The 16,101-nt window shown below is 38.5% G+C and overlaps 2 protein-coding genes across 2 annotated transcripts in view; both read left to right on the top strand.

Annotated features, from left to right (window-relative positions):
• The window catches only part of adss1 (adenylosuccinate synthase 1), a 30,481-nt gene extending 24,863 nt beyond the window's left edge, over positions 1–5,618 (top strand). Inside the window, exons 10-13 of the mRNA XM_061967992.2 lie at positions 4,807–4,931; positions 5,052–5,149; positions 5,225–5,374; positions 5,466–5,618. Coding sequence (XP_061823976.1) covers positions 4,807–4,931; positions 5,052–5,149; positions 5,225–5,374; positions 5,466–5,518 — 426 coding nt within the window. The 3' untranslated portion in view covers positions 5,519–5,618. The remainder of the gene's footprint in view (positions 1–4,806; positions 4,932–5,051; positions 5,150–5,224; positions 5,375–5,465) is intronic.
• Positions 5,619–7,358: 1,740 nt separating this feature from the next.
• siva1 (SIVA1, apoptosis-inducing factor) lies at positions 7,359–15,888 on the top strand. Its single transcript, XM_061968718.2, has 4 exons — positions 7,359–7,563; positions 8,858–9,046; positions 9,186–9,336; positions 15,657–15,888. Exons 1-4 carry the CDS (start codon positions 7,443–7,445, stop codon positions 15,703–15,705), a joined length of 510 nt encoding a protein of 169 aa, XP_061824702.1. The 5' UTR covers positions 7,359–7,442; the 3' UTR covers positions 15,706–15,888.
• The last annotated feature ends 213 nt before the right edge of the window (positions 15,889–16,101 follow it).

Below are 16,101 nucleotides of genomic sequence, written 5' to 3'. Positions count from 1 at the left end.
GACATCACCTGCAGGAGACCATTTCATATTGCGCAGTACAGTGGAACCTCGATTCACAAACTTAATTGGTTCTTGTAATTGAATAGTTATTGAATCACATTTCTTCATAAGAAACAATGAAATGTGAATAATGGGTTACAGGCTCGACAAAAGTACACTTTGAACATAATATACAGTGCTGAATATCAAAGTAAAACGCAAAAAGGGGGTGATTGATCAACTTTCTCTTTAATAACAATCCAAAACAATGACATGCTGCTGTCTTTTGGATGCGCTGCTTTGCCAACACTCGCATCCTAAACATTAAAAAAAATAAAGTCCACTTACATTAACAACGGCAAAGGAGGAGCTAACAAGAAAGGAGCAGACAGAGGGAGAGAAGGGAGGGGCTGTATTTGTGTTCTTGGAAGAGGTGCCACTTAACAAGTAGTTTTCTCCGCTGTGATATAAGACTGCTTTGGCATCTTTTTTGAGAAAAGTCTGGTCTCATCACAGTTCAAACTTGCTGTGGTATGAAGCCTGCTTCATCCATTCTTCCATACATAAAAGTGCCATTATTGCACTCCTCACAAATAATTTGAGCACCACAGCAATTCCCTCCTTTCCACGCTGGTCTGTTGTCTTTTTGGGACTCATTAAGTTAAAATGTACAAAACTTGTCAGAAGGTGAACAAAAGGTACACAGACTGAAGCACTGAGTAGTGCACTGCAGCAAGCACAAAATGGATGACTGAACGGAGCATTCATACACAGGCATATTAGGCTCAATCGAAAAGTTCGTAAATCGAAAAGTTTGTAAATAGAGGGGTTCATACACAGGTTTTGGTAGCATCTTAATACCAAGTCATGTTATTTTTGCACAGAATGTGAAGAAATTTTAAAAATACCATCAAGGCTAGAAAAACTGAGTCAAAACGTGGAAAAATATATGCATGACTTTTTGCGGCAATCTTTGCGTGTCCTTGGAGTTGAACTTCACGCAGGTAACACCAGTGTTGTGTGTAATGGAGCTTTTTCGCCGCTGTGCTTGCTGTGGTTTCACCGAGATTTTGCAGCTTCTCTTTGGCTTGGAACACACACACACACACACACACACACACACACACACACACACACACACACACACACACACACACACCAGTAGCTACATTATGGAGTTTATTGTATTCATATCGTAAACACGGAAGTGTAGCTCAGCTTTGCGCTCACTGCAGCACAAGCTCCATAAAGAAGAGAAGAAGAAGAAAAAAAAGCGTAAAAGAAAAGCGATAAGCCGCTAGTAGGGGTGTAACGGTCGTAGATACCGCGGTATTTCGGTTTCAAATTCTTCATAATACCATGACGGTATCAAACAAAAACTTGTTTTTTTTCTGGCACTTTAGCGTTGACCAGGTCTGAAAACACTACATCTCCTAGAATCTTCTGCGAAGCGTGGTACTGGCAAGGTGGGGGCGTGGAACGCCATAAGCAGGAAGTGAAATGTGTTCACAGGTAGATGAGAAGAAATTTTGTTTGACATTTCATCAAAATCTATTCAAAATTTATTGGGTTTTGTTGCTAACAAACAGACAAACAAACCTTTTTGGCAGAGGTATGAAAGTATGCTTTCTGCAAAGCAAAACACACTAATTTTGTCTCAAACGTTTCCAATGTGACAGCCAGCTGGTCACTTCAGAGCACGGACGGAAATAAAAAAACAAACAAAAAAAAACTGTACATCGCGGGAAATACAAGTAAAATAAAACTTCTTGATGAATCCTTAATCCATCCATCCACTTTTCACCGCTTGTCTCTCGATGTACTGGAGCCTATCCAGATGCACTCGGGCGAGAGACAGCACGGTGGACAAGTTGCCTCCTCAAATCGCCACCCATAAGAAATTTGAAGCCAGTAAAGCCAAACCTCAGTTTGTGAGGTATTTAAGTTATTAAAAGTTATATTGTTAACTTTTCTGAGAAACATCATATTCCAAACTGATAAACATGACCACTGTGGAGGACACCGTTTCTCAAAAAGTAAAAGTTGAAACATAGTTTTACACTGGATGTTTACATTGTCACTTTAAAGACACTCAACTGTAAGTTATTTTTTAATATTTGCTTCAAACAGTGAATGTTCCTGCACAATTCTTTGCACTTACAAAAACATGTTTGTAGTAGGGCTGCAACAACTAATCGATTAAATCGATTAAAATCGATTATAAAAATAGTTGGCGATTAATTTAGTCATCGATTCGTTGGATCTATGCTATGTGCAGAGGCTACGTTTTTTTTTTTTTTTTTTTTTTAACCTTTACTTATAAACTGCAACATTTACAAACAGCTGAGAAACAATAATCAAAATAATAGAGGTGTAACGGTACGTGTATTTGTATCGAACCGTTTCGGTATGGGGGTTTCATTTCGGTGCGGAGGTGTGCCGAACAAGTTTCCACACGGACATATTAAGTAGCGTACTGCACGTTGTGTAAACAATACTCAAAATGCCGGACATTTGAGGCATTTATGAAACTCCGCCCTGACAGCTCCGCAAAAGAGGACATGTCCGGTGAAAAGAGGACGTATGGTCAGTCTATCCTAGCCCGTTAGCTGCTAGCATGCTAGCAAAAGAGGACTAGCAGCGATCGGTTTCACCGGACGTGAAACCGATCGACCGATCTAGGATAGACTGACCATACGTCCTCTTTTCACCGGACATGTCCTCTTTTGCGGGGCTGTCGGGCGGTGTTTCTTAAATGCCTCAAATGTCCGGCATTTTGAGTTATGGTTGCGTGTATTTTCAATGTACGTTCAGGGTTAAGAAGGTTAAAAACACAACAAATTGTGCGTGCAGCAGCATTGGTGAGGGAGGAGGAGAGACAGACAGAGCGAGAGAATTGTGATAAACGCGCATGCGTCGTCAGGCTCTGCTTTTTATCGATGCATTTATCAGATTTAATTTTTTATTATCTATAGCAGGGGTGTCAAAAGTGTGCATTTTTGTAACATTTTCCTTGTTTTATTTGGCAAGTTGAAAGAACATGGCGCCAGTATGCTGTTTTTTTCAATAAAATACTGGAAAGGATAGAAATGTAGTTTGTCTCTTTTATCCGATTATTAATCGAGTAATCGAAGTAATAATCGACAGATTAATCGATTATCAAATTAATCGTTAGTTGCAGCCCTAGTTTGTAGTAATAAATATGATTAGAACACTTTAGAATTATGATTGTGTTCAATTACAGTAAGTGTGTTTATCGCAAACATTACTGCCACTTCATTTTACACACTATGGCATTTTTAAGTCTTTTTTGGACATACCACAATATCGTACCTTGGCCATAATACCGTGATAATATCATATCGTGAGATTTTGATACTGTTACATTCCTAGCCACTAGTATTCTATTTTGTGACTCTTTTCTACTGATGTTTTATTACTGGACGTGTACCTCAAATTGGGCTTGATAAAATGCTGAAAGAACCTGGCCATTTTTTCCTCACGAGACATTCAGATTTCCAGCAGCCTTACAAGAATGGGAACACATGGGCATGCAAGGTTTAAAAGAAAATAATAAAAAGTATTAAAAATGTCATACGCTTAAGACAATACCCATGACAGGCACAAGCCATGTGTCATTAAATTATTCTATGTATTTTTTTCCATATGTTAATCATTAAATTTGAAGTACTAATCCTGGCCCTGGGCGACAAAAACACGCAATTAAATGATGAAATAATAGTTTTACAAACCTTTATCCACACTGTCTAAGCAGGGAAATGGGCTCTACTTCTGTAGATGATATCACACCAAGAGAGGCGGCATATGGAATCTGAGGTTAGAAAGGGGACATTCCAAGTACAGTTAGTTATCTAACTGTAACATGTAGTTGAAGTGCATCCCAAGGAGGCAGAGATGTATTACTTATGGACAAGAGTTATTCCTTTTATTTAGGAGGAAGCACAAAGTAGCAAAACAAAGGTGATGGTGGTAAACACAAAAAACACACCATGCAAAAAAATACTAAGAAAAAAAATACAAAACCAAACACACTACACAAGGCTAGGAAAAATACTTAATGAAAGAACTAAAACAGAAAAACAAAGTGCAAAATAAGGACACTAGGCAAAGCTAGGAATAATACTTCATGGGAAAAGTAAAACCGAAAAACTAAGTACAAAATAAGGACGGTGGGCAAGGCTTGAAATAATACAGGCAAACCTGAGAGGATGGGCACAAAAAAAAAGAATTAGGGAGTTCTCTGGCAAGACCAAAGACACATACGACTGGAAACAGTAAGCAAAATTCCGATGGTCACGTGTGGTGAGCATCCAGGTTAAATAGGCTGAGACCTAATTGGCATCAGGTGTGTGCTGCTGCCTCGCGCCAGCTGCACGTCACACTGAGGACGAGAGAGAGAGAGTGAAACAGGTGCGCAGACAGACAAGATTACACAAGGAATTTCACATTACCACACTAACTATTACTCAAAAACTAATGGATATTGTGGAAAATTACTACCAGACTCATTTTCAGGAGCAACAAATGCATAAATAGAATGTGTTAATGAAATTGTCCGACTTCGAATATTAGCAGATAAATTTACCATTACCAGAAAGTTGAAAAAAACTACCTGGAAATGTTCCACCCTTTTGCAACCCTAATTAACTATGACCATGAACGTATTTGTGGTAGTCGATTTCTGCTACAGCTCTTTATTGGTTGTCATCAAAGTGTCCAGTAGTACTTAGTGTACACAGTAATGTTGTGATTAGTACAATATTAGGGAATGGACAATAAGGTATTGTTTGCTTATGTTCTTTGTAGGCTGTAGGGGAGCTGCTGCAGACAAAGGGTCATGAAGTGGGTGTGACCACAGGGAGGAAGCGACGCTGCGGCTGGTTGGATCTTGTCATCGTGAGATACGCGCACATGATCAATGGTTTCACTGCGTAAGTAGTTAAAGCAGTTATTGCAAACATGAAGTGCTTGTGTCGTTTCATACTTTTTCTGCACAATAATAACTACATTTCAGTGTGTTATTCCTTGCTCACCTGTAACTCCTGCTGCAGCATCGCTTTGACAAAACTTGACATTTTGGATATGTTGGAGGAAATTAAAGTTGGCATTGCTTACAAACTCAACGGCAAAAGAATTCCACATTTCCCAGGTATTAAAAAACAACAAAAAAACAGGTGATATTTATGTGTGCTTTGCTAATGTTCATTTTTGCCCTGAACCCTAGCAAACATGGATGTTTTGCACAAAGTGGAGGTTGAATATGAGACCTTCCCTGGCTGGAAGACAGACACATCTGCTGCTCGCAGGTGGAGTGACCTGCCAGTCAAAGCACAAAACTACATCCGCTTCATTGAGAACCACATTGGAGTTCCCAGTAGGTTGACGTTTTATCTTGTCTAAACGTGCATGAATATAATTATATACTTTCTTGAGAGTAACTTTTCTTTCTCTCTCACTCCCGGCAGTCAAGTGGGTTGGCGTTGGAAAGTCCAGAGAGTGTATGATCCAGATGTTTTAGAGGAAAACATCCAAAGTTGCACAGATCATGTGTCATTTTTCTCCGGAAAAAAGATCTGCTTCCCTCCACTTAGTAATAAACATTACACCCATGAAATCTTCTTGTTATTGTTCTGCATGTTATTTGATTCATATAATTAGATAATAAAAGGCGGAATCAATTAGCTAACCTATTCTAATAAATTTGCTCATCTTTTCCACCTTTTAATCGACCCAAATGGCTGTTTGTAGTATACCATGTAATACAGTTTTACCTTTAAATAAACTAACGGCAATGTTGGTAAACAGCTGCCGCTGGCAGGACAGCGCTACCACTTGGCAGTAAAGATGCTCGTGAGACAATGCACAGCATCAGGCACAGTGCATGTATGATGTATGGAGGGCCAAATCGGACAAAATGAAATACATATATCTCTAAATAATTGCTTAAAAGTGTCATTAATTAAATCATTAAAGAGTAAATTAATGATTAAATGTAATTTTACATTAAATGACACATTTATGTATTTAATTCCAATTATGATTAATAAATGACACATAATACATTTTTAAATATTTCTTTTTAAATTTGGCCCTCCACAACGATGCATATCTCAGGACTGTCAAACTTGTTTTCATTGAAAGTTACATCACAGATATGGATGCGCTCCTAGTGAATAATATGAATTTTAAAGTGTAATCGCGTCATTGTATTATTTACACATATTTACATAAGCCTATACATTTGTATATTACATTTTGTTTTGTACAAATTGATGGATAAGTCATAAGTCAGGGTGACAAGCACATATTTAAGTTTTTATTTTAATTTGAACAAAAATATTTTTGAAAATGTTCATATAATATTTTTGCCAGGTCTGATATTATTAGAGTTTAAAAGACATGCAATTGTTTCCAATTCATGCACATTTTCTGTAGAAATTGAAAGAACAAAAAAAATATGTCCAGGCTTCCGCGGGCCATAAAAAACTGGAGGGCCAGATGTGGCCTCAGGGACTTGAGTTTGATGCTTGTGATTTATATTGTTTGTGTTTGTTAACATCCATGTATTGAATGGGTCAAATTAATATACATTACGGTATTTTTTTTAAATAAATCAGACACAATGTGAAACCATCGTTCAAATTTGACAATTATTGTACGTTTTTTTTGTTTTTTTATTCTTATTTTATAAACCCATCCATCCATCCATCCATTTTCTACCGCTTATTCCCTTTGGGGTCGCGGGGGGCGCTGGAGCCTATCTCAGCTACAATTGGGCGGAAGGCGGTGTACACCCTGGACAAGTTGCCACCTCATCGCAGGGCCAACACAGATAGACAGACAACATTCACACTCACATTCACACACTAGGGCCAATTTAGTGTTGCCAATCAACCTATCCCCAGGTGCATGTCTTTATTTATAATATGAACATTTACATACAATCAAGAAATAATAAACAAATCAAGTACAGAAACAGTACAAAACAGCGCCAGGGGGTTGTAAACTCAATAAAGTAACTAAAATATAATGCAAAATATATATATGTAACAAAATTTAAAGCCATAGGCTCACACAAATTCCGTAAATAATCCAAATTTGGCACACAGAAACATAGTTTTCACAGCTTTTTGGTTGTTAGAGGTAGGGAGTGTTTTAGAGTAGACAATTATTATACGTCTCTTGGCAGCACAACTCCACCAATCGACTTTTTAAGGTTAACGCACTAAATTACAACACTTTTGGAGTCGTGAAGGCAGCATAGTTCAACAGCGACCCAGAATCACGTGACAACAAAAGCAACTATCTGATTGGCGTTTGCAAAGCCACGTGACAATAAATCCTGTGCTTCATTGGCTGTGGTTCTCCACCGAAAGGCGTTTTCCCGCAACTTAGAAGTGCGGTACCATAAGAGGCTCATTTGGCTTTTTCTCTTTCCCAAAATGCCGAAGCGGTCGTGTCCTTTCACGGAGACCTTCTCGTCTCAGTATAAAATACATGTCGGGCAACGTGAGCTTAATAACTCTAGCGTTTTGGGGAATAAATACAGGAAAGAAATCTATGGTAAGTACGTGTTGTGTGGCAGATAACTCCACGTTAGCTAATTAGCTTCGTTGTTTACCGAAACGTTATGTAGACGTCGCCTGTACTCAACAATGGCAGCATTCGTTAACGCTAACAACATAATTGTTGACCACATGCAGACGCGACACAGGTCAAACACAATATGGCATCTTTTCGCCGACATATCTCATGGGCAGTTGTAGCAGTTAGCAAACACCTTGTGGTGTAAAAAGGTACTGCGAGTAAGCCGCCAAAGTTCAGTATGTTTTTTTTCCTCACGTCGAGTATTGTCCAATAAGCTTGACGTTAATGCGCATGTGCGCGCACGCGCAATAGTGTTGTGCTGTGACTTTCCGTCAGAAAGTGTAGGACGTGTTTAATTAGGGATGTCCGATAATGGCTTTTTGCCGATATTCCGATATTGTCCAACTCTTTAATTACCGATACCGATATCAACCAATATATACAGTCGTGGAATTAACACATTATGCCTAATTTGGACAACCAGGTATGGTGAAGATAAGGTACTTTAAAAAAAAAAAAAAAGATAAATGAATTCAAAACATTTGAATAAAAAATAAAGTAAAATAATATAAAAACAGTTACATTGAAACTAGTAATTAATGAAAATTAGTAAAATTAACTGTTAAAGGTTCGTACTATTAGTGGACCAGCAGCACGCACAATCATATGTGCTTACGGACTGTATCCCTTGCAGACTGTATTGATATATAATGTAAGAACCAGAATATTAATAACAGAAAGAAACAACCCTTTTGTGTGAATGGGGGAGGAAGGTTTTTCGGATTGGTGCACTAACTGTAAGTGTATCTTGTGTTTTTTATGTTGATTTAATAAAAATAAAAACGATACCGATAATTAAAAAAACGATACCGATCATTTCCGATATTACATTTTAACGCATTTATCGGCCGATATCGTCAGGCCGATATCGGACATCTATAGTTTTAAAACATTGTAGGAAATACAATAGAGAAAGGGAAATACTGGGAAATAAGTTAGCGAAAGAGAAGATTAGGTTAGCAGTAGAAAATATTTTAGGATTGCACTTAGAACACGTAGGTAACAAAGCATTGTATACATATTTAAAAAAGACTGGGTTAAATAAAAGAATATAGAGTAGGGTTCCACCTCGGTCCACACTCCATTTCAGTAGGTGGCGGAAATGCACACCAGAAGGTTGCTTGCCAACCGCCATTAAACAAACAAAAAAAGAAGCTCAGTAGTGTTGGGTAGCGTATTTTGACAGAACACCTGTTTATTCTCTTCACAGAAAAGACGAAAAATATACTTTTTAATGGTGCCAAAGCTGTGGTGGACAAAATATGGACTGGTGAGGATAAGGTGACCGACCCTCGGCCAACAGGACAAGAGTTAACAGTTAAAAGCAGCCAGACTCTGTTAAGAGGGCAGACATTGATTGGAAGTGATGGGAGGTTGACCAAAGCAACCAAACGAGAAGGTGAGTGCCTGCAGGTTTTGCTACACATATAACTGTGTACGTTTTTACTCTTAACACAAAGTTGGTCAGCACTATCTATAAAATAAACTTATATTTTTGTTTTTGCAAATTGTGTATAATAAGCTTCCACTTTTACCAGGATCATCGGCTGGTATTGGCTGCTGCGTGTGTCAGAAGAGTGGATCACGGCAGACATCTTGTTTCCAGTGTGAGCGACTTGCCTGCTCGTCTTGCAGCCGGCAGTGCTCCAGCTGCTTCAACCAGTGCTGTTCTGTCTGCACCATCATTGAGTGGGTACCATTTTGGTTCTTAATGAAATCCCTCTGACAAATGGTCCTCTAAGCGTAACTCAGAGTCCCAATAAACCAGAATCACAATTCTATTTGTGAACATGATCCATCAAATGTACATGCACAATATAGACATAATACAATACAGAACATTTTGATAATCTATGCTTTTCACAGGTGTGTCAGTAATGATCAGCAAACTAAAAAGATGTAACGTACATTGAAACTAGTAAAATCTAACAAAGGAGGTACTTGTCATAAGAACTGCTGTTTGTTCTTTTATTCTTCACTTTTAATAAAGAATAGTTGCTCTCAACATCCATACTTAGCTAACACTTGGACTATTAACAATGTGAAACTGTTGCTTAACTACATTTTATGGTATTGAACGTTTGACCCCTGAATCAAGTTTGTTTGTATATTTTTTTTAAAGGGCAAATACATTCAAAATCCTAACCAATCAAAAGTCAATATCCCATAGCTGATTGTTGGACTTGCATCTTTCACTAATTGGTGTTACCGGTCAAATTTTGACACTTTCATTTATATCATTATGTATGTACATCACACATTTCTTGGTATGTTGAAGAAAATACTTTTGGACTTTGCTGTAGCTATTCGACAAACTATAATGGAAAGTGAGTTTCAGGGGTCATTTGTATAATTTTCCATAGTTTATACACAACACTTGATGTTAGTGTACCCTGTTGTTCATAGGGATGCGCAATATTACGATATTAATATCAATTTGGCCGACGAGAGAGCTATACTATTGTCATGCCGTGATACTGCATGTTAATTCTGGCTGTGTCCCGCAAATTTGACAGAGACAGGCGATCAAAGAGGTCAACGTAATGTAGCATACTAACCCGCAAGCTATTGGCTAATGTCCCTCAACAGTGCAGCTTCTAAATGACTAATCTTCACATTCATAGCTGCTAATAAATTAAGTTTCTTACACGTACCATGATCACTGAGAATGATACATGCTACATTACACACTGTAAGGCTATAAGGCTATTAAAAAAAAAAGCATAGCCAACCGCTAAGTTAGAGGGTGGGCAGATCGATATAGACCGTAACGATACTAAGGACAGTATCAGTATAGGCCTGATACTATAATGATTAGATTTATACTTTTTTGTTATCACAAAAAATGTTTTTGTTAACAAATGTAGGATATAAACCCCAATATAAGTTTTTGCTTTTTATTTATTTTACTCTATTGACTTTATTAGAAATTATGTAAGTAATAAAGAGAATAAAGAAATAACTTTAAATATTGATATTGTTACATTACCATCCTTAGTTTTTGTCATTCCAATTGTGATAATAATAATGTGTATGATAATGATAATAATTTAATGATCCTGAAAAGTTAAGATAGAAACATTGATATGAACAATACTGACCCTAACTACCTGGTATTGGATCAATACCCAAAATTTGTAGAATCGCCAATAACTAATGTAACGTATCCAAACAGAAGAATAAGTGATTATTACATTTTAACAGAAGTGTAGATAGGACCATATTACAACAGAAAGTAGACAGATGTTAACACTAAATTAACAAGTAGATTGATTAAAATTTCACAAAATGATGCAATATGATACCGCATACATCAGCGACCAAATTAGGAGTCTTTGTAACCTGTTTGGAAATGGTTCTAGTGTCATTTATATATCAACCATATCGTTATCACAGTTCTTCACCAAATGTGTGTGTGTACAAAGTTTGTAAAAACTTACAATATAAATCAGTTATCCTAAACTTTTTTTTTTTTTTTTGCTGTTGTATTGTTTTAATTTTCCAATTTAGATGTCTTGAAAAAGGTATTTAAATGAGTCTGTTTTCGGGCACCCAATTGTAGTTGTACAGGTCACAAAATTAAAAGCAATTACATAATTTGATCGACAGCAAAGTATTAATATTTGTTATGTTTACAGCACCAGTCAAATGTTTGGACGACAGACTGCTTTAAAGGAGAACTTTGTAGCCCCTTTTTAAGGACGTTAAAGTGATTTAGTGACATCTAGCGGTTCATGTTTACAATTACGATGCATATTCAGGCACACGCACACTTAAATGGTATATAAAGGTTAAATACATTTGAGATGACCAAACAAATGCTAAGAGAGCAGTGTGGGTCATGTCATACATGAATGACCTGTCGGCGTCACTGATCAGCTGATCACTGGTGTAGCTGCAACACATATGTCATCACTGTTAATGGGAGCTTATATCTCATATATTTACCAATAATGAAAGGTTTGTATATTGTCAAGACTCGCTTACAGATAGATAGATAGTACTTTATTGATTCCTTCAGGAGTTCCCTCAGGGGTTAAAAAAAGACTGGCCAGTTCATTATTTTAGCATACCACCTAATGACTATTTTGATACTCAATGAGTCATCCACTATCTTAAAGGGGAACATTATCACAATTTCAGAAGGGTTAAAACCATTAAAAATCAGTTCCCAGTGGCTTATTTTATTTTTCGAAGTTTTTTTCAAAATTTTACCCATCACGCAATATCCCTAAAAAAAAAAAAGCTTCAAAGTGCCTGATTTTAACCATCGTTATATACACCCGTCCATTTTCCTGTGACGTCACATAGTGAAGCCAACTCAAACAAACATGGCGCATAGAACAGCAAGCTATAGCGGCATTAGCTCGGATTCAGACTCGGATTTCAGCGGCTTAAGCGATTCAACAGATTACGCATGTATTGAAACGGATGGTTGTAGTGTGGAGGCAGGTAGTGAAAACGAAATTGAAGAAGAAACTGAAGCTATTGAGCCATATCGGTTTGAACCGTATGCTAGCGAAACCGACGAAAACGACACGACAGCGAGTGACACGGGAGAAAGCGAGGACGAATTCGGCGATCGCCTTCTAACCGATTGGTATGTGTTTGTTTGGCATTAAAGGAAACTAACAACTATGAACTAGGTTTACAGCATATGAAATACATTTGGCAACAACTTGCACTTTGAGAGTGCAGACAGCCCAGTTTTCATCAATTAATATATTCTGTAGACATACCCTCATCCGCTCTCTTTTCCTGGGGGTCTGGCGGCAGATTTCTTTGACTTTATCGTTGGAAATGCATCTGCTTTGAGTGTCGCAGGATATCCACACATTCTTGCCAGCTCTGTCGTAGCATAGCTTTCGTCGGTAAAGTGTGCGGAACAAACGTCCAATTTCTTGCCACTTTTGCATCTTTGGGCCCTGTTCGTGTTGTTACACCCTCCGACAACACACCGACGAGGCATGATGTCTCCAAGGTACGGAAAACAGTCGAAAAAACGGAAAATAACAGAGCTGATTTGACTCGGTGTTTGTAATGTGTTTGAGAAAATGGCGGATTGCTTCCCGATGTGACGTCACGTTGTGACGTTATTTCTCCGAGAGAGAATAATAGAAAGGCGTTTGATTCACCAAAATTCACCCATTTAGAGTTCGGAAATCGGTTAAAAAAATATATGGTCTTTTTTCTGCAACATCAAGGTATATATTGACGCTTACATAGGTCTGGTGATAATGTTCCCCTTTAACGATTAGTGGACTAATCAGACTATAAAGTGTACTCATGTTCAGTGGCTCTAATTTAGCCATTGACTTTTAAATTCATCCATCCATCTTCTTCTGCTTATCTGAGGTCGGGTTGCGGGGGCAGCAGCCTAAGCAGGGAAGCCCAGACTTCCCTCTCCCCAGCCACTTCGTCCAGCTCCTCCCGGGGGATCCCGAGGCGTTCCCCGGCCAGCCGGGAGACATAGTCTTCCCAACGTGTCCTGGGTCTTCCACGTGGCCTCCTACCGGTCGGACGTGCCCTAAACACCTCCCTCTCAATGTGGAGGAGCAGCGGCTTTACTTTGAGCTCCTCCCGGATGACAGAGCTTCTCACCCTATCTCTAAGGGAGAGCCCCGCCACTAGGCGGAGGAAACTCATTTTAAATTCTTAAGATATTTTTAGGCTTGTGCTTACAAACACATTTTAAGTTGACTAATTTAATTAATCAATATTTATTTGTACTGTAACAACGCTGCTCATTCAGCTGTTACAAAAATAAAAATAACGATTAAAGTATTTAAAAGCAAGGACATGAGTAGTCTGGGGTTCAATCCCGGGCTCGGGATCTTTCTGTGTGGAGTTTGCATGTTCTCCCCGTGACTGCGTGGGTTCCCTATGGGTACTCAGGCTTCCTCCCACCTCCAAAGACATGCACCTAGGGATAGGTTGATTGGCAACACTAAAATTGGCCCTAGTGTGTGAATGTGAGTGTGAATGTTGTCTGTCTATCTGTGTTGGCCCTGCAATGAGATGGCGACTTGTCCAGGGTGTACCATGCCTTCCGCCCGATTGTAGCTGAGATAGGCTCCAGCGACCCCGAAGGGAATAAGCGGTAGAAAATGGATGGATGGATGGACATGCAAAATGGTAAAAAAAAAAAAGTAAAACTGATTCAATGTTAAAAAAAAAAAACAGTTAAAATAGCAGCAATAACAATACAACACCAAAACGGTCTTAACTTGCTCAAAAAGAAACAAGCATTTTGTCACGTGTTTAAGAAGCTGCACCCTGGTATGATAATAATGGTTGATTAACTCCTGGCATTAATATCAATCTAATAGACTAAGGGTGTTGCAATTGATTGATTTATATTCCTAAAATTGATCTGTCCTCAGCTAGTTGGCCTTCCAGAAGATTTAAATCGATTTAAAAGGTAATTAATCGATTTTATCCAATTAGAAAAGTAAACATTGGCTTTAAGAACAGCAGACTTTATTAAAAGTCTGTCCAGTTTAGTATTTTTTACATAAGTAGTAAACCCTTAAAGTTGCATCTTAAGTGCACAGGAAGCCAGTGCAAGTGAGCCAGTATAGGCGTAATATGATCAAACTTTCTTATCCTTGTCAAAAGTCTAGCAGCCGCTTGTGTCCTTGGTGTGAATATTTAGTGGGACATACCACTGCCTTGATCTTCTTTGCCCTGCAGCCCAGTTTCCCAAAGAAAGTGCTCATGCTCTTCTTCAGAATGTCACAGGAGATCAGTGGTTCTTAACCTTGTTGGAGGTACCGAACCCCACCAGTTTCAAATGCGCATTCACCAAACCCTTCTTTAGTGAAAAATATTATTATATGTATTTTTTTTTAATTCAAGACAGTTATGTTTTTTTTTATTGGAGCACAAAATGAACTGTGCATGAACATCACCTTTTTCCAAGAACAAAACCAACACACACAATCACATCACATTACTGTCAGGTTCAAACACCGAACTATCTATTACACAAGACAAGAAGAAGGAATCAAGCAGAGACTTAGAGTTGAATTTTACTCATGAGGAGAGACGTATTGGGCTGCACACTCAGTTACAGTTTCCCCCTACGCTCTAAGGTACAGTCCAACGTGCTAGTTAACATCACTGAGGCTGCTTCTGCAGGGAGGGGTAATGCAAGCAGCCCCAGTAGACACAATATGTGATTATTCAGAATGGAAATCTCCTGACACTCGTGATTTCACCCGGTCTCTGTTTTGTTTGCGTTGAGGTACTCTATGTCCGTCCTTGGCTGTCAGCAGGCAGGGTCTGGAAACAAACTGCTGACACGAGACAACTCGCAAAGCAAGATTACAAGTTGTGCCTTTGAACAGATAGAAAAGTACAACTTCAGCACAATTGATAACAACTATAGCAACGGCCTTTCAGCATAAGAGTTGTGTGATAACTTACACATAATTATTCTAACATTTACACACCTGCAAATCAGATGGAAAATTAAAGGGAACATTGTTTGGGGGTATCCATAACACGGCGATAGGGAGAACTTTTTATTTACACGATGAGTCGGGTGTGTCTTGACCTTCGCCGAACCCCTGAGACCGACTCACCGAACCCTTAGGGTTCGATCGAACCCAGTTTAAGAACCACTGCAGTAGATGTTGGAATTCATGTTTGCCTTAAAGAACCGCAGCTCCCTCGTGTCGATAGCACTCATGCTGCCCCCAGTCCATGACGCCATAACCACCATGCTTGACTGTCGACAAGACACAATTAACTTGTTACCCACTTGTGTTGCCAGCTACTTTTATGATTATTGGTTGTCATTTTCTGTGGATAGTAAATCTGTACACTGACTATTCCAATGTATATCCAAGATTCCTATACCGTGTATATAGTATGGTCTGTTGAGAAGATGTCCTGTTATAAGATTGTAGCTGAAATGTGTGGGGTGTGCTCACTTCTGTGAGATGCTGTAAATACAAAATGCAGTAGAAATAATAAAAATGTTCATGTTCTTTCTCGTTTCACAGTTACAGCGGACGTTATGATGAAGTTCTCTGCTGCAGTTGCTCGACGTAATAAAAATTTGGCACACGGATCCAATGAGTTTATGCTTGAATATGTACCTAGTATCCATGTTATGAATTACTCTTGACTGCCTTTTATAAATATCATGATTGTCTTATGTTTCTCCTGATGACCCCAATGTTTGCATGTATAGCTATAGAATGAAATAAACTTGAACATTTTTATACAATTTGATAGCATTTGTCATTCATTCGCATGTTTGATTATTCCATGTCTAGTAGGTACAGTTTATTGGCCAGCAGGTGGCAGCACATGACCATGACTGGCAAATCAGGTGTTATTGACAAGATGTGCGGACCCTCACTACGCATGCGTATAATATAACCGAGAAAGAGTTAATCAACTAATTGTTGGGAAACCTGTAGTAAATGTTCTAACCAGGAAGAA

The sequence above is a fragment of the Nerophis lumbriciformis genome, linkage group LG08, assembly GCF_033978685.3.
Source record: "Nerophis lumbriciformis linkage group LG08, RoL_Nlum_v2.1, whole genome shotgun sequence".
Taxonomy (NCBI): domain Eukaryota; kingdom Metazoa; phylum Chordata; class Actinopteri; order Syngnathiformes; family Syngnathidae; genus Nerophis; species Nerophis lumbriciformis.
The sequence above is the reverse complement of the archived record's forward strand: the minus strand, read 5'-3'. Positions and strand labels throughout refer to the sequence as shown.